The sequence below is a fragment of the Siniperca chuatsi genome, linkage group LG18 (genome assembly GCF_020085105.1).
Source record: "Siniperca chuatsi isolate FFG_IHB_CAS linkage group LG18, ASM2008510v1, whole genome shotgun sequence".
In the NCBI taxonomy this organism is placed as follows: Eukaryota; Metazoa; Chordata; class Actinopteri; order Centrarchiformes; family Sinipercidae; genus Siniperca; species Siniperca chuatsi.
The window spans coordinates 9303835-9322682 of record NC_058059.1 but is presented as its reverse complement, the minus strand read 5'-3'; the positions used below and the strand labels follow the sequence as shown (position 1 = coordinate 9322682).

At 40.0% G+C, this 18848-nt stretch overlaps 1 protein-coding gene across 12 annotated transcripts in view; it reads right to left on the bottom strand.

The window, feature by feature from the left end:
• The window catches only part of LOC122865140 (probable E3 ubiquitin-protein ligase HERC1), a 44396-nt gene that overhangs the window by 20462 nt on the left and 5086 nt on the right, over window positions 1-18848 (bottom strand). For 11 of the 12 annotated variants that reach the window (XM_044173146.1, XM_044173143.1, XM_044173144.1 and 8 more), the window contains exons 3-40: window positions 18597-18692; window positions 18308-18490; window positions 17574-17786; window positions 17162-17260; window positions 16919-17015; window positions 16656-16799; window positions 16252-16379; window positions 15674-15818; window positions 15337-15508; window positions 14915-15049; window positions 14481-14646; window positions 14092-14217; window positions 13101-13325; window positions 12728-12880; window positions 12405-12537; window positions 11755-11958; window positions 11382-11603; window positions 10730-10903; window positions 10349-10463; window positions 10019-10136; window positions 9505-9706; window positions 9024-9324; window positions 8877-8922; window positions 8756-8801; window positions 8209-8462; window positions 7716-7913; window positions 7384-7504; window positions 7016-7256; window positions 6724-6890; window positions 6392-6544; window positions 6182-6279; window positions 5917-6012; window positions 4670-4837; window positions 4262-4501; window positions 4081-4164; window positions 3418-3643; window positions 1826-2120; window positions 696-1483 (exon numbers count right to left, since the gene is read on the bottom strand). In XM_044173146.1, coding sequence (XP_044029081.1) covers window positions 696-1483; window positions 1826-2120; window positions 3418-3643; window positions 4081-4164; window positions 4262-4501; window positions 4670-4837; window positions 5917-6012; window positions 6182-6279; window positions 6392-6544; window positions 6724-6890; window positions 7016-7256; window positions 7384-7504; window positions 7716-7913; window positions 8209-8462; window positions 8756-8801; window positions 8877-8922; window positions 9024-9324; window positions 9505-9706; window positions 10019-10136; window positions 10349-10463; window positions 10730-10903; window positions 11382-11603; window positions 11755-11958; window positions 12405-12537; window positions 12728-12880; window positions 13101-13325; window positions 14092-14217; window positions 14481-14646; window positions 14915-15049; window positions 15337-15508; window positions 15674-15818; window positions 16252-16379; window positions 16656-16799; window positions 16919-17015; window positions 17162-17260; window positions 17574-17786; window positions 18308-18490; window positions 18597-18692 — 6772 coding nt within the window. The remainder of the gene's footprint in view (window positions 1-695; window positions 1484-1825; window positions 2121-3417; window positions 3644-4080; window positions 4165-4261; window positions 4502-4669; window positions 4838-5916; window positions 6013-6181; window positions 6280-6391; window positions 6545-6723; window positions 6891-7015; window positions 7257-7383; window positions 7505-7715; window positions 7914-8208; window positions 8463-8755; window positions 8802-8876; window positions 8923-9023; window positions 9325-9504; window positions 9707-10018; window positions 10137-10348; window positions 10464-10729; window positions 10904-11381; window positions 11604-11754; window positions 11959-12404; window positions 12538-12727; window positions 12881-13100; window positions 13326-14091; window positions 14218-14480; window positions 14647-14914; window positions 15050-15336; window positions 15509-15673; window positions 15819-16251; window positions 16380-16655; window positions 16800-16918; window positions 17016-17161; window positions 17261-17573; window positions 17787-18307; window positions 18491-18596; window positions 18693-18848) is intronic. The other variant, XM_044173141.1, reaches the window with a different exon arrangement.

Sequence of the window (18848 nt, the reverse complement as noted above, 5' to 3'; positions counted from 1 at the left end):
TAAGTCTGTTAGTCCAACTCCCTAGTTCTTGAGGACAAATCTAAGTCAGGTTACAAGTCTGCTGCTTCATAAGCAAACTGCAAGTCAAGAAGTATTTCAGGTCTGAATGTTATTTATAAACACGTCGTATTTCAACATTTTCCTTTTAAAGCTGTGTTAATAGTGTTTTTTACATACCAACAATTAGTCGATCGACAGAATATGAATTGGCTAATTTGACAGTTGATTGTTCTTCAATGTGAGGATTTGATGCTTTTACTTGTCTTAACATTATTGTAAACCGATTATCTAGTTTTCTACTGTTGCTCAGACAAAATAAAACAGTTGAAATCTTAGGCTCAGAGAAAATGTGATGGGCATTTTTCATTCTGATCTTTGTAGACCAAATGATTAATCGAGAGAAAATAAATCGGCAGAATAATCAATAATGAAAACAATCAATAGTTGCAGCCCTAAAACCAACCAAGTCCTTTCAATGCAAAGGCCAAATAATTAAATATTCATGGTGTTTGGCTATGCAAGGCCTCCATGTCATTATCTTATTTATTTATTTATTTATTAAAAGGTCAAAACTCCTCATCATTGTGAATTAAGCCTGACAAAAGTCCAAGTTTCAAGTCTACAGCTCTGCAACAACGTAACCTAACTAAAATAACTACCAAAATATCTTCAATCTAATCCATAAAACTAGATACCTTTGTGTTCTTTGTCCTCCTGCAGTCTGCTAATGGCTCCTTTGTAGATCATGACCTGAGCCCTTTCCAGGTCGGCAAGAGACACACTCTGTTTGATGGGACAGGGCCTGACTGCCCACTTCACCATGCTCTGCACTACATACTGTAGCACTGATCTCAGCTCAGCACTCTCATCCCACGGTTTGCTGCTGGCTTTGGCCTGGTCAGGGTTTGGGCTGGAAAGGGGACTCATTGAGGAGTTGGGAGGGTCATGTTTAGGCACTAGGAGCAAATCTGATAGCTTCTCACTACTGAAAATGACAGTCAGGGATTTCAAAGCTCCAACGAGAAGGTATGAGACTCTAACTGCTCTCAGTTCAAGGGCAAAGGCATCCACTTTGGTGGTTTGGGATGCTTGGGGAGGTTGAGGTAGACAGGTCAACTCCTGATGGTCAGTGATATTTGCAGCATCTTTAGTTGAGGACGGTGATGGGAAGGGGTCTGTCTCAACCTTCTGCTCCTTAAATTTTTTCCTCTCATCTTCTGTCAGCCATCTAATGTCATCGGACATGTCTTCATCCAGACAGCACTGCATCTTATTCTCTTTCATGTTCTCCTCTGAGTATTTCCCTTTGTGGGCTGGATGAGCCCCCAGCCATCCCTGCTCCTCCAGCAGCCCCATCAAATAAATCAGATCTAACAACACCGTCGGTTTGAGGCCTCCGAGCGGGGTGACATCGCAGCAGGATATGTCACAGGGCTCCAATGAGATGATCGGCATGTCGCTGGGTGACCAAGAATTCATGGAGCTTAGTTATTGGGAAGGTTGGGAAGAACCCACAGATACAGCATGGAGTGACACCAGGACGGATTCAACAGGGATTAATGGATTTAAGAATGAAGAGGAAGAAGCAAGAAGAAAGTAAGGTCAGGGGGGTAAATGATGAAAATAAAGTAAAATGTTAAGACAAATTACAGAGGAGGAAAACTAAACACTGACAGAAAAGAAATATACAGAGTAATAAACATGCTGAAAGGACCAAGACAAGAAAAATATAAGAATTGTTTAATGGACGTTAATGAAAATCATTTAAGAAACATATGCAAAGACATCATAAATACATGGGCATATGAATATATATTTGTAATACCTGACAGAGAGGTCTGCCTCCTCCCACTGAAGCTTGGCCAGGGAGCTTCCTTCTTTCAGGACTCCCAGCAGAATGGCCCTGCGCCCACTGGGCTTGTGCAGGCACAGACCTCCAGCCCGGAGACCATTGTCCACTCCTCCGATCAGGGCCAGTACCGGCCACACTTCAGTGCAAAGAGCAGCTAGTTTGGCTTCTGACAGGGATCGACGATGTGCCAACAATTCCCCTGTGTCGTCACCAGCAGTGTCTCTCTCTCTTTCATTCTCTTCCTTCTTAAAGTGTGTGGGACTGAGGCCTGTAGGAGAATGTACAACAAAGAGTAATAAGTAATAGCCATGTAGAAAATATGCTTTATAAGGATAATACATTTCATAAACTTCATCCATTGCCTTCAATATTGCTTTTCAAATACTGGATACTCTAACAGTCAGTGACAGAGGCTCAAGCCACAGACTGACTAAATCAAACACAGTTTCCAGCTGGTTTTCATTCATCTGTTCTTTACACCAGCTGTTCAGTCCTTCGTCCACTGTAGCTGGATTGTAATTGACAGGGAATTGTTAAAAGATTCCATTGCTAACTTAATTTTAGTTTCACATAATTGAAAGATAACATGAAACCTAATTTGGTCAAAGAGAAAATTAAACTGTGTACCTCAGGGAGGGTACTGAATCTATTATGATGGAGAGGCTGGTAAAAACGGTTTTACATACAGAAGATGAGGAATATATACGTACTATTAGAGAGAGGCCTGTCAGGGGTAGTGTTACATTAGCCTGGTAAGGCAGCTTGTTTCAGGATTTAGGAATACTAATTGCTGTGCATCAGTACATTAGTAATAATACAGTTGCATATTAGTTTGGTAGGTTCTTAGTGTCAGCCTGCATAAACAGAGCATCGGAGATTTGGGCAAACAATGAGGGAGGCAGCACAACTGAGTAAGCCAAAGCATCAAGGTGCAAACTGCCAGGACAGCCAGCAAGACTTAACTTAGCCTCAGCAGTCTCAGAACACGAATGCAGTCTACTTAGCAGGTTAGGTATCTGCTTTCTCCTCGGACAAGTACATCTGCACAACAAGGGTGCAAATTGAGAACAAAGCTTTCTAATGCAGAGGTGCCCCCTTGGCTTAGGGGTTAAGAAGCATGAGCCGCAACTTCCTTGGTTCAAATCTGGCCGGGGACATTTGTTGCATCTCTCTCCCTCTTTTCCTGTCATCTCTCCACTATTGCTATCTAATAAATGCATTAAAGGGCCCCCAAAATAATAATAATAGTAAAAATGTTCTAGTTTTTCTTCTAATGCAGAGGTGCATGTTCAAGAATGATTGTTGTGTGTAAAATATTGTTGGTAAGTGCAGGTCAGAGCTTGTCTGGATACATGGCAGCAACTGCAAACACAATCTTCTAGCTAATAAGTGACATCACTGATCATTGATAAGAGTCTATTTTTTAACCTTACTTGATGATAGATGAAGATGTTAAGTTTTCCTGTTCAAGCAAAGAATTATAAAATTAAACTAAAGCAAGGTCTTTTTACAAAAGAGCAGGCTAAACGTGCCTATAAGTGACCACTGTTGAAGCTGTGTCTGACCTGAATTGAAGCTTCCTAAGTCATCCTCTTTCAGCAGGGGACCAATGAGCTCCAGGTGAGTATGGATGTAGTGGTTGATGTGCGAGGCCCACTGGTCACACTGATGGAGCCTACGGAGGAGCTGCACTGTTGACTCCAGCAGCACCGTGGTGTGAGGGCTGCATAGAGGGTCCCCAGGAAGTAGATTACTGGGCATGCCTCGCATCTGGAGGTCACGCAGTGCCACCTGTGAAAAATATAGAGGTACAATTTTGCTACAAAATGTTCTTGAAATAAAAGTACTGTATGTGAAATTTCAGAAAATTTCCTGGAATAGCCAAGAAAACCCATCTTCATTTCCTTTACACATTAGTAAAGCAAAAGATAGTGCTATTGTTAATGTTTCCTCACATTGACTCTGTAGTCATTTCACTGTATGGGTAGCTAGCTATCTATTCTCCTTGACTTTAACTTAAGGTGGATGGGTGGAGTTCCCGGGTCCTACTATTAATGTAATTCATGGGGATGTTCTAGTTCTAAAATTGTATTTTTATTAAATATGGCCGCAGATGGTCAATTATCAAAATGTCTGGTAGCAAAAACACACTAATGCTTACACAGGATTCAAAGATGGGGGATAAGAGTGCCACTTGCCCTATGGAGTGCCTATATTATGTACAGTACCTTCTCTCCAGGATTACTACTGTAGAACAACACACAAGGGTACAGTTCAGAGGCAACCACACCTTCAAATGCCAACTTCGGCTCCTAGCAGAAAAACACAAACACGTAAAGATTGCAAAAAAAACATGACAATCACTAAAGGTAAAACTCTTGAATACTGACAGTGAGTTTTTGGTCAGACCTTGTCATTCTTAGCAAATGATATGGTGTGAGCCTCCATGTCCAGGATGCAGGTGATTGTGTCACCCTGGGTAAAGGAAGGAAGTGTGCGGACCAGTTCCCCTCCATGGTACAGGTTGCCACTATAGGCACGATACAGCCACATGTCAGTGGTGGTATGGTGGTTGTGATCTCTGATTGGCCAGCGTGAAACACCAATACATGTGCCCTCATTGCCTCTGTTCTCTTTGGTAATGTAGAACTGAGGACAGAAGTTTGGTATATATCAGGTTATTAAACATGTTCTCTCAGCACATTGCAGTGGTAAAATCTGGACAATAAACAATGAAGAAAGATTAAGATGAGACGGTGTAGTCCCTCATTAGTTCAGGAGCTGTATGAGTGTCTTTATGTGGATACCACTCCTTACCTTCCAAATGAAACACCCAGATGTGATAGCAGTGGTTGCCAGGCCGTAGCCTTTCCCTCCTGAGCCATGGGAGAGGATGTTCCCACTCTCCAAAGAACAGCAGATTAGCTTGTGTGGATCAAAGGAAAAATCTCCAATGGGAATACATTCATCATAGCTGCCAGGATTCTGCAAAACATAGTTATAAAAAAAGCACAGTTTACCAGTAATGTTCATCAACTAGATAAATCAATAAATTACATGTTACAATGTGCAATAGCAGTGGAAAAAAATATAAACATGAAGTGATACAACAATATGACTTGACAACACTTGCACTGCAGTCAACTATAAAATACAGAGGACATTAAGTGCTTCACTCAACAAAATCAGACACATAATTCATTCAAATTACAAATGCCACTAAAATGTAAAGATCCTGAAAATGCTAAATCACACAAAAATGGAAAGTGTTGATGTATGAAAACAATTAGAACTAACTAAATGGCTGACAATTCTACTGGAAATAAATTATCAGTGATTAGCAAATGATATTTTCCAATGGTAATTGTCATATTATACTGTAGGGTTGCGTTTTATATTCATGATCGTTGTAATTTGACACTAATTAAATTTTTTGTTATTTTTCTGTCTTCTCCCACCTCTCATCCCACCACCACTATGGAGAACAGGCCCATCTGTTCTATCAAGTAGCCCTGCTGTTCATTACTTCCAGCCTTCTGAGTCTTGGATTACTGCATTCATTCACTATTTTCTATTGTTAGGAAACACCTTTTCTGATATTGTTATAAAGGGTTATGATATTATTTGGAAGCATTTTGATTGAATTGTGAATATGCTGAGATGTGTTTTAATGTAGTGAACACAAAGCTTAGGCTAGCAAGTCATTTATACAATTTAAATAGGGTATGTTATAATGAAAATCAAGAAGAATAAATATGAACTGATGAATAAATAAGAACACACAACTTAAGTTGAAGGGTTTGCAGGAGAGTTGCGATAATTCAAACCTTTAAAATGTTAGCTATAAATAGTTTGTTAATCTGATACTGCATGAAAAAACGTGAGTCAACACTTATGTGTATAGAGATCATTAGGCAAGATATGTCTTGGAACTGCAAGGACAATTTGTTTTACATAGTAATATACTACTTATATAGTAGTATTATATAGTAAGAAATAGTATAGTAAGAAGTACATAAGCCATTAAAGTACATAGTATTAATCATGTAATACTGCTGTATTACCCTCTTGTCTTTTTCAACTGTCTCCTCGTGGTTCCTCTCAGCTAGTGGTTCTTTCCACATATAAACAGACAAGAGCTGAAAGAGTTGTTTAACAATCTACAAGAAAACAGAGAAAAGGAAAAAATGTCATGGATAACGCCTTCATTATCAAATTCATAATTTCAAACTCACAAATACGGTCAACCTGTAATTTATATGTTGATTACATTCATGTTTTCTTGAGCTATTTCACTTGCATATTGCATTTACATGTTTTACATCATACCTGTTGAATATGAACAGGTTCAGAACAAGCAGGTAACAATCTTTCTAAAACATGGAAGGCCAAAAGCTTAGTTCGAAGGTTCTGGAAGCATGGAGATCCTGAAAAGAGGATGGAGGAGGTGAACAGGGAATTAAAAGGAACTGAAATAAACTGTTCTGCACTGTGAACAATAACAATGCTGTTTTTAATTATTATTTTAAAGTGTCTTACCTAAAGAGCACTTGTGTGAAATAATGGCCATGAGTGGATCAGTCCATTTGACAAAAGTAGAAAGTCTTTTCATTACTCTTAATGACAGTACACGCCTCAGAAACACCAAGAAATCTGCAAGCTGAGATTCAACCACTTTGCTGCTTTCCACTCCTAAAACAACAAAAACAGAAGGAAAACTATACTGAAAAACAGAAGGGCTATAAAAAGGCTTTACAAATTCCACATCTGAGCTTAAAAAATATATTTCATTGTGCTCTTTAATTACATTGCATTACAGAACTTTGTAAAAAATATTTCATTTAAGTTTAATATAGCTAAATTTGCAACACCAAGTAGATTTGCGCTCTTGCTGCCGGAATCCAGATCTGTTCTCTCAGCTGTTCCTCTCTCTGCTGTCTGCTGTTGGTGGAAAGTATACAGGATATTTTGGAGCTGCTCACACATCACTTCCATTAGAGCATGGGATACATCCATAGGTAGCAAATCCTCACAGGAGCTGAGAGCACAGGGCAATTTGTTATGCAAATGTAAACACTAAAGTGTATTTTCATTTTTTAATCAATCAAATAGAAGAAGTAATGCACACTTCGGTGCAGCTGTTTACAGTCTCTTCATTCTCACCTCGCAGCCACAGTCAATATCTGAAGCAGGCGGGCGCAAGCTAGTCTAACAGCCCCACTTAGTAGCATGGATCCAGATGTAGAGGCTGCAAACCAGCCCTGGTTCATCAGTGCACAGCTGTTGTTGGTCAGCATTGAAAGGATTTCCAGGATGCCACATTTGATGACCAGCACCAGGTCCACTGGTTGGTAGCAGAAATTCAGTGCAAACATTGTGGCTAGGAGAAGGTGCTGGCAGGAACCTGGGTACGATGAAGACAAAATCTCAACAACATGCAAAATAAATTACTGCTGCAAAAAATAACCACAAGGGAGCAGTACAAGGCAGTGCAAATGAAAACATAATGTGATAAACAATAATGATCAAACCTGGATGTTCTCTTTCCAACAGGACCCTCTGTTTGAGGACACGCACCACCTGCTGGTAGAAGGTATGGGCTGCAGATTGTAGCTCTCTTTGCGTATCCATAGAAGCTGAATGCGTACCAGACTGGATTGAGATAAGAGGGATTGGAGAGTAACTGATACAACATGATGGTAATACAGAAGAAACATATTAAGTGAATACAATATTCAGTGTCTCTCCTCTTATCTCTTCATCTGGCTTGAATCTAAATAAATATTCATTCATTCTTTCTTTCCATCTTTACTAATCATAAACATCTGAACAAACACTGTGATAGCATGATTACGAGATGTACCATGTAGTGCTGCATCTCATAATTAGCTCCAGAGTGAGAGCCGATGATTTGTGTTCCCAAAGCAAAGCATCCAGAGAGGAACTGAAGCTGCACGGACTGCAACAATGCAGGGAACTGAGGGGAGACGGTGAACCCACTGCTCTTTTCCTCCATCTTAGACAGGAAGGATGACATCTGACACAAGGCCTCCAGACGCAACTGATCACAACAAAGGGAATAGTTAGTTGTTAGTTAAGCCTTTAAAATGCATTCACCTATGACACCACCTATAACACCAATACATTCCAAATAATTTCTAGCACTGCATTTAAAAAAAAAAAATTGTTGCAGGTTTTCAATTTTATTCACCTATACTTGGGCCTATGCGGCTGATTACATCTACCATTTCATTAATGAGATGTAAAAACACCACAAACATGATGAAACCAACAAATAAACAAATAGCTGCAGGTGTTACAAAGTTGTAAATGTAAAAAGAGAAAAATCTTATTACCTCAGCCCTCTGTTGCTGCTGCAGTATAGCAAAAGTAATGGCCTTCGGATCTGCCTGACTACAAGTCTGTCCACCGGGCAGCGTTGGTGGGGAGGATGACAAGTGGATCAGGCTTCCACAGACAAAGTGGAACACCTGGTTAAGAATAGGCAAAGTGTTGTTGCCATAGTGGGACATAGTGGTGGTTGGGCTGATACATTGCCGCAGGCGATCCCAAGCATCTTTCATGATGCCCAGAGAACACAGAGGTAATCCTGAAACCAATAGACCAGAAGAATTAAGGCCAGTATTGTCTGCGTCTTTTCTGATAATACTTTTCAACACCTCTTACAGTGTTAATTATTTGGTGTTAATCTCTGTATGAAAAAATAGTTGGTGTGATTTTTTTCGCTGACAAAAAAAAAAGAAGAAATGAGAGTGGTTTTGATCTTCTCATCTAACTGCAAAAAAGCAAACTATTGCTTTAATACAGGGCTGTTGGGTATGACTTATCATAAAAAAATGCATTCATTTAACAAATATTTTGGAGTAAAAATATTCTACTTACCCATTTTTTTATTGGAAGATCCCAAGGAGTTTTTGGATTGGTCAGACTAAATATGACAAAGACAGTACATTAGCACTGATAAGGAGGTGTGGGGCCAAATTTGGCACAATACAAGACTTACCTGTTTTCGGCCATCAACAGACGTAAAGAATTCTGTTGTTGATTTCCTAAAAGTGGGATGATGGGGACAGTTAATGCAGAAACAGCTCACAGAAAATACAACTGCACTAAAACAAACCAAACATATGCTGCCTAACACATACTCTACCTTGCTCCAGTGTTGATAGCCTGACTATTCTCCCTTTCGTTAGGTTCCACCCAAGCAGGCCTGACCCCCAGCAGGAGGAAGAGACAGCGGGACACCACCAGATGGCAGGCAGCAGAGAAAGACAAGCTTTCCTCAGATTCCCTCTGCTTCTCCCACTGCTGCTTGGGATCCAGCTCCCTCTCTGGGCTGACTGGGCTCTCCATGCTGCTGGGGAGAGCGGAAGTGCCAAAGGATTCGTACACCGTCATGTTTTGCTGTACTTGCATGGCCTCCCGGGTTGCCATGAATGATTCTAGGACTTCTGCAGAGACAGGAAAGACACTTGAGGATCAGATGTGTTGTGATGATGATGATGATGACTGTGTGTATGCGTGTGTCTTGAGTATTTCTGTCTGGGTCTGTCTGCCTATAAGTGTTAAGATACAAAAAAACATTTAACATTGCTGGAGGAAGGTCAGAAATAGAGATATGCATTTCTAACCTGACAGGTACATACGACTGTTGCCAATTGTGTCCTCCTCTGCAACCTCTTCCTGGTTGTGGTTTGCTGTGGGAGGTGGGGGCACCTGCACCTCCCGGCTACAGTGACCTCTTGACTGCTGCTCTTGATCCTTTCCCACCTGCTCCACTGAGGTGCTTGGCTCTTGCCTGTCTGCATCAGGACTTTGGGGAGACTGAGTGGTCTGCAATTCAAGAAATGTATGAATATACACCTGTGTTTTTTCATCAGAGTATGTAGGAGTCCTTTTTAATAGAGTGGAAAAATAAATGATGAAACAAAAATGTCTTTTGAATAGAAAGTATAAAAGGGTGCAATAATTGTTAATATTTACGCAGCCAAGCACAATTTTGCTGTAATATTTACAATACAAAAAGTAAGCTATATATTGTTAATAAATCACTGTTTTGTCCTATAAGCGTTTAACTTTGTCAAAAATAACTGCATTGCATATATTTGATTATGATATAAAGTGGAGTCATTTTAGTAATGGTACCTGTTTGGCAGCAGTCTGCACCTGTGACGTCCTTGGACAGTTTTTATGGGCCAACAGGGTGCTTCTGATTTTATAAACTGTTTCATAGACGTCTAACAACATCTCACAGGGCTCATATCTGTCTCAAAGTAGAGTGGATAATTAGCATTGCAGTATCGATCTTACACAATAATGATTAATTCACATCATTCCATCCTTTAAACACAATGCTTAAATGTTTTAAACACATAAACCTCAACATATAAGTGGCCCATTTAGCGTTTCAAAATAAAATGCACAGGAACAGGCATTTCAATATATTATTGTAAATATTATATTTGTGGTCCTGACCTGTCCTGCAAACAGGCCTCAGTCTGCAGCCCAGTGTGTTTCAGAAGAACAGCAAGACTGCAGCGACAGACAGTCTGTAGCAAATGGTCGCCTGAAGAGCCCCCACTCTCCCATTCTGCTCTCACAGCAAAACAACACAGCTCAATTACAACAAAGTCACAAAAAGGAAAAACAAACAACCTAAAAAAAAAGATGATTTATTGTGCAGAAATTATCACAGCAAGTACATATATACAGCTGCATAATATTCATGATTTCTCTTTTGAATAGAAATATTTTCAAAATCTGCAATTAGTCCATTATCATGGATACTTACATTATAAACTTTCAAAGACAGACATGCACTCATACCCACAAACAGACACGTGCAAGTCAAAGTACCTTTGCTTTGAGCATACTCCTCCATTTTCCGCCACAGGCCACCTGCAAGTGCTTTGGAAGTTCCCAATGCCAGTTCCAGCAAAGTCCTGGTTTCCTCATTGAGACTGAGCTCTGCCAGCCTGGCATCACTACTGCCCAGCAGTACCACCTCAGTCAGCCATGCCATAATAGAGTCTACAGGACAAAGCATCCCATGTGACATAGGACAAGTTGAAAAGTGAAAACTACACGCTACATTTAGAAAATTAAAGTTTATTTTGTCATTTGCATAATAAAATTATATCTTAACTATAAGATGCCCTTCAGGCCATTCCTGTGGCCTCATGGTCTAAGATGTATACCATGTAAAGTATGCTAGGTAACTTTGTTGCTTGTCATCCCCATCATTTTATCCCCATGTTTCCTAACCAATTAAAACCAAAGAAAACATTGTAAACATTCCTTCTTACTCATTAGTAGTCTCCATAACATCCTCTTTGCCCATTAGCTTAAAAACATTTGCCGTACTTCCATGTACTATAATGTAGCTAACAATGTGGTTTTATTATTTGTGGTTCCAAACAGAATGTGGACACATTGGTTCAACATTAATCTGGGGATGAACATTGCATTCATTTGGTATCTATTTGCCAAGACATTAGCACATTCCTACCCAGCTGTTCAAAGTCCATCTCCAGGCCGTTTCTGAGTAGGACATTCGATAGCCAGAACTCTGACGTTTTCTCCTGAAGTGAGGGCGGCGGGCCTTGCAGCATACCACCAAGGCAACGGCCAACCGCCAACGCTACAGACCGTTCCAGGTCCAACAGCCAAACCCACTTGCATTCCTCCTCCTGTTGCTGCTGTCCAAGGCATGTGTTTTCTTCACTCTTATCTGTAAGGAAGATCCCTTGTTATTGTTAAACTAGTCTCTATTTTCTCCTGTAAGATGAATCTTAAGTGTAGAAATGTGCTGTAACCACTAATGACAACAATAATCAAGGATAAATCTAGGAGTCAAGCAGCTTGATCGAAATTCCACTGACCTAAACAGGTTTTCTGTGCCTCCATCCCTAGTTCTTGTTCCTCCAGGAGGCCCGTGTCTGGCAGCAACCTGTTGAAATCATTGAGATTCTCCAACAAGGCCAGTAAATGGCTCAGGAGAGGTTGAACTGTGCCCAGGGGCAGCAGCAGCAAGGAGTACATTACCTGGCACAGCAGGCTGCCAGCCACAGAGTTGTACAACACCACTGGGACAAGGGTGAGACGAGAGAGGGGGATTAGAGTGACTGAAAAAAATAACAGGAATACATAGACAACAGATACAGAAGCGAAGTAGAAGATTAAATCATGGATTTTAAAATATATTTGTAGAATGTGTATATGTGCTTGTCATCACACCAACTGACACCTTAGTGTTGATTAACCCAACCTGATGCTGTCTTTGATATACAAAACCCTACCTTATACATACAGCATATAAATAGATATTTGCTGTATACATGTTTGAAACTGTCCTTCCTCTGGTCATTAAATAATAAAAACAGAAAAAGAAAACCTTATCAGAGAAGTGATTTTACTTGTGTTTTATGAAAAGAGCCATCGATATCTTTTCAAACAACTCACAAAAAATATATGGGGCAATACAGTAACTAGGTTATAATGACACACACTTGTTAACAGCCATTATTCTTACTGTGCAGCTTCTTGATTATTTGTTTATCCAGGGAACTCTCCTTCAACAGTTTGGTGGATCTCCTGAGTGTCTCAGCAGCACAGGGAAGCAGCAGGTAAAGATGCTCACGAAGCAGCGCTACACTGCTGTCATCCTACAGAACAGCGGAATCAGTGTGAACATAAATACAACTATACTAAAATATTAGGTTTAAATATATGTGACTTGTCAGCAGAAGACTATTGTGTACAGTTTCACAGAAAAATGGACAAATGTGTGGTTCCGCTCAGTTATTTCTGTAAAACTGCTCATTTTCTTTGTGTTTAGCTGATTCTGTAGTGTACCTCAGGGCTAGAATGGATGTAGCAATGGGCGAGCAGGTGTTTGTGAAGTCCAGATAGCAGCTGGTGGAAGTGAGAGGGAGGGTCAGTCTGTCCCTGGCTATCACTTGATAGCTGCTTGTCACTGTTTTTCTCCAATTCCCCAAATGCCCGCTCCTGTATGAACACAGACATAAACAGAAAGCATGTGGAGGAGTAGGAACATTACTCTAATTCAATGGTAACAATGTGCACCAAAATATCCAGAAAACATAGGAACATTTGTGAATACTTTGACACAGAAAACCATGCACTACATTTGCACAAAAGTTGAATTGTAAACCCCAATACAACACACATAAAACACAAAGTTGCACACAAACGCAGAGATCCATACCGTGTAAAAGCCTATGCTGAGGAGCAAGGTTCTGAGCAGCACCTCTGCTAAGTGCAGAGGGTCATAGGCCTCAATAGAGCTGGATGAGGAGGGTGGCCGGACGGACATGGCAGGTGTCAGAGGGGGTCCCAGGGCTGTCACCTCCCCAAAATTGCTGTAACCTAGTAGAGAAGCTACATGGCTCTGATCCTGAAGGCTGCTGAGGACCATGTCTAACTGCAGACGCTTTGAAAGATACAAAGGAAAGAAGAAGAGAGAAATGTCTAGTATTTGATCATTTTAATGTGAGGTTACCAAAAACATTTCTGTGGAGAAGAAATAATTTTTTTACAACAACAAATTTTCAAAACATTCAAGCAGCATTCAACACATATTGTCTAGTAACACTCCAAGTTGGTGCTAGCTTCATCCATCCATTCATTTTCTAGCTGACTATCTGGATCAGAGTCATAGTTAAAATGAAGAAAACCAAGCAGCAAAGGCAGAATACACGTCCTTTTTTTAATGGCAGTTTAAATGTAATCTTTTTTTTAAAGTGTGTCCTTTGTTTACACCAGCATCTTTTATGAAAGGCACATTCCTGACTGATAATATATTGAGGCACAAACACAATTGGTCTATACTATACTATAGTCATACAATACTATATTATATTTGATATAGTATGTTAAATTGCTGGGATATACTATACTATATATTATGTTATACTAAATTACTACATTTCACGTTATATTATATCTTGTATCCCATACTATACTGTACTATATTATGTCAATGTTATACGGTTTTATTACATTACATGCAGGTAGGCAGGTAGGCCAGCCAATCATTTCATTCGGGCTATTTTTTACTTTCTCTATTTATCTGTACTTATTTCTGTCCTTGTATTGCTGCAACAACCAAATTTCCCCTCTAGGAATCAATAAAGGCGTATCTTATCTTATCTAATAAACAGCTATAACAACACATGGCACAAAAAAGCTCTACATACCTGTCCCTTGGAGAGGACATTCAAGCTCTGAGGGCCCTGTGGAAGGAGGGACAGGAGCAGTTCTGTTCTTTCCCTCAGTGGAGGCAGCAGCAGGGACGCACCGATGGACAGCGTGTTCAGAACTGCCTGAGGATGGACAGGAATGTAAAAACAATATGAACAGACACATGGATATCAAGGGTTATCATTTACTGCAAGCTATAAATGAAAAAAATAGCATAGATAGGCTATAACAACCCATTTCACACTTTCATTTAGACACAAAACAGTACTTATTATCTTGGTTCTTACACCAGCAGCCAACACCAACAATTCCTCCACTTCCTCAGGTCATATGTCAGCATGAGCATATTATGAATAATCTAGTAAGGAACAGACTGTTAGTTTACCTGTTGTATGGAGTCTGGCATGTTGGTATCTATGAGCCTGAAGAGCAGGTTTCTGAGGGGCCTGCCCTGAGCCCCCAAAACCATAGCACCAGTGCCCCCAGCATGGGCCAAGGACAAGTGGATGGACAGCAGTTTCATGCACAGCAAAAGAAACTGATGGTGGTCCCTGAGGAACACATGCAGAGCATTAGCAGTGTCAATTAAATGGATAGGAGGGAAAGTGAATGTGTGGGAGTAAATGTGTCCTCCTGTTGGTGGTGATGCAATTGGATGAAAACATAGATTCAACTCATTAGAGTTCAACACAACAGCACGATAACATTTTGCAAGTGATTCTATACTGAATAAAGTTTCAGAAATAATTAAATACAATCTTCTGTAACAGGTTATATAATCATAACTGATGGGAGTGCTCTGTTAATCTAATTTCATACCTTTTAGATAAGAACGGGGCAGGGGGTGTGTCATTCCCGATGCCATCACAGTAACTTTCTAGGAAGTTGCGTAAGTAGGTGAATGTACTCTCTTCCAAGTCGACACAAAAGGGCCTGTGCCATGCCACCAGTTGTCTGAAAACAGACCAAGTCACTTAAAAAAAGCTGTGCCAGCACAAATGTGTCAGATCCAGTTAGATAGAACCACAGGTTTCACAGGGGATGAGAAAAGAAGAGTTCTGCAGTATAAAACAATGCTGAACACTGAAATGTTGCAACACAGAGATGCCACTCTGATTTATTTGTGCAATACAAAAAAGCAGACATTAGAGACTTTGCTCACTGAGTGGACTGTAGATTAAGAAGAAGAAGATGTAAGAAAATAAACACTTAAATTTGTTTCAGACAAGATGAGGCCTTACCTGTCGGTTGGAACTGCAGTCCAAGCCAGGCTGTGAGAAGTGCCAGCTGTGATTTGCTGGATGGACACCCCCTCTAGACCAAGTACTTTCTTGGGTTTGGTAATTGGTGTCGAGGTGTGGCCTTGCCCACACTGGCCCATGGTGTTGTTCCCCCAGGCATACACTTCATTCTCTGATGGAAGGAGAACAGCGTACATTGCAGTCAGAGCACATTCACAATTTTAATTTCCCATTAACACCCCTATAAATTATAATTCTTACACTAAATTTAAAAACTATTGTGAAAGCAAGGTTATTAAGTTTTTTATCTGACTATTAACTATTGAAGGTCTCTTACCATGGGACAGAGCCAGACAGTGGCTGTCGCCACATGAAATATCAATGATCTTGGTGATACTCAGGTCTTCTATGAACCTGGGTCTCAAAGAGGTTGTCTCAGAGGAGCCACATCCTAAACACGAGCCACAGCCCCAGGCAAACACCTAAATAAATAAGAATAAACACAAATGTATACATTATTGCCAAAATGATCTAATTCTTTCTTTATCTCTCTATTTGTGTTTGTATTCCACCCTTGTATTTAGGATGTAATCAAATATAAATCTAGATTTTTGGACTAAACATATCAAGTGCTGATAAAGAACGAGAAGGTGAATAAAAAAAAAAAAAGCTTTCCACAAAGAAAATGTAGAAAGAGCTCAGTTAGCTTAGCTAAGGTTAGGTTAAAGTTGGTTAAACATTTGGACATTTTCAATGCTCTTTTGTCAGCAGATCAGCTTTATATAAGTAAAGTGTTTTGTCAAAGAGCTGTAGGTACAAACGTTGATCTTAAGTTAATCCAGAAAAAAAATGTATTTGGTACTAGCCAATTCTGATATTGGAAATCCATGTCTGACCCAAAATGCTGCATCTCACCTGTCCTGCAGAGGTAAGGGCCAGAGATGACTGGCTGCCAGCACACACTTTCCTGATGATGAATCCATGCAGGGCCTCTATGGCCTTGGGGCGATACACACGATTGGTGTCTCCATGACCTAGTTTACCTGCATGGGTGAGTCATGCACAAGTACCAGCATTAGTTCACACTCAACACATTTCTGTTAAGACAGACCACAAGTGACACTACTATGGTACTGTCATTTTGGTAAACAAAATGACATAGCGTGTTATTTTCAAGAAAGCCATCAGATTTTATGCTCAAGCTAATTATTGTATTCTGTACAGAAATGAAAACCTTCCACTCAAACTCTGATTTTCACCAGTTCACACAGATGCAGCATTATGGCTTAAATCAAACTGTATGTCATCTGTCAACATACCATTGTCCCCTCCTCCAAAGGACCACACAGTGCGTCCATCCTGCGCCACAGCAATGGTGTGGGAGCTGCCACAGGCCACCTGCCCTACACCACTGATGTCCTTCACTAGTGTGGGCATGTTCCGACTCTGACTGTCACTATGACCTGCTCAGGGGGAAAAAAAAACAGGAAAACAGTGGTTGTTGCTGACATACAAGAGGAGAGATTACACTGAAATTGTTGAGACAAATAAGCATAAGCAACTTGAGAAATAAGGTGTGTACCAAGTCTGCCAAAGTCGCCTTCTCCCCAGGTATAAAGCTCTCCATCATTAGTCACAGCAGCACTGTGTCTGTAGCCAGCAGACACACAAACAATAACCTGGCAGAGATACCATGATATATAAAAAATATGTTAAATCACATGGCTTTTCAAAAAAATACATATGAATAAAACTAGAAGGCCACTCCCACACTAAATTTCCCATCCATCTTTTCCCCAACAAGCAGTGTTTTCTGCATGCTTACTTTGCCGAACAGCGGCCCTTGTATGATTTTGGGGTATTTTTGTGTAGCACTGTTGCCATGGCCCAGTTTCCCATATTCTCCATCACCCCAGCTGAAGACCTGAAAGAAATAATTTGAACATTTTACAATTCATTATAAAGAAAGTGTAGAATTCGATCTGTCAATTATAATCTCACTAACACCTACAGAGGAAGTGGAAGTGTAAATCATGACTCTGCCATGCTGTTGTTACTGTAGTTTGACTGATTTTACACTGTCACTATTAGCAATTTACTGTAAACTAGTTATTTAAAAATTTAGGGAAACATAATAAAACTAAATGTATTATGTGACAAAAAGAGTAGGACAAACTATCAAAAGTATAGTCTGCAAACCTGTGAAATATGTACGAGTAGTTGTTTTAACGTCTTACCTCTCCCTCTACAGTGATGGCCAAAGTGTGACCATCAGAGCCCTTGGAGGAGGACACCTTCTTCATGTTCCTATGTGGTTCCAGCACAAGTTTCTTGGGCATGGACTGGTTGTTAGAGTCCCCCAGGCCCAGACGGCCATAGCTGCCTTTTCCACATGCTTTCACTGAACCATCTGCAGATACTGAGAAGGTACAGTACTGGCCTGCCTCAATCTAAAAGAAGGACAAAGTGGATAAAAGTAAGGACATTAAAAGGATGAGATGTAAAGCGGCAGAATAATATTATTCTAAAAACATATTTAAAAAATAGACATAAAATAGACCACCCACAAATGTGTATGGAAATCAATACTACAGATTGCAGTGATTCTGATATAGGTGTTTTAAGGTGAAAACAGACTTTGATGGACATGAGTACAACTCTGTATGTTCTAAAAAAGAATGAAGAAATATCATAAGTAGTTACAAAATATAAATGAGGATAAAGTTAAGCAGACTTTGTATGACTGAGATTTACTTGATATGAGAGGAGGAGAAAAAGAAGAAGCCTCTAGCAAATGAAAAAAACTGTTGAAAAAGTTCAAAATAATTTTTTTATATATAAATTCTATTTATATATAGTTTTTTTTAAAATATTGGCTATTCTGTAAACTCTAGTAATGATAATGAATGAAGTATAAAAGTAAGTAAATCTGTAAAGCAGAAAAATGTCTTATCCTTATGGGTAGCCATACCATTTGGGCATCACTGAAGCCCTGAGTCAGCTTTGGCAACAGGATTTTCTCCAGAGTTCCCTCTGCCAACTGGTGGCTGCTGTTGCTGCCCCACACATACACCATGACAGTGTCGCTCTCTGTACCAGGAGCAGCTGCATCAGTGCTGCAGGAGCACAGGCAGTAGGATGCTAGGTTACAAATCTGTCAAAAGGAAAGAGAGTGAGGTCCATAAAGTCAGTTACTGAAAAGTATAACACTTCTTAATAGTGCATATACATTAAGAGTATGTGAATAAAATCTCTCTTACCTCCTCAAACAGGCAGAGAGCTGCCTGAGAGAGTCGACAAAGTCCATCTGCGTCCTTCTTCAGCACCTGAGTATTGACGGAGTCCCCACGGAAACCCTGGAAAAAACAAAGCCTTCAACATAGCTTCTGTTTTTACGATAACCTGTGACTCACTCTCTGGAAATATTATGTTGGGTTGGATGTATCAGTAAATAACATTCCTAACTTGTAATTTCTATGTGCACATCATTTCTAAACCAGAAGTATATATCA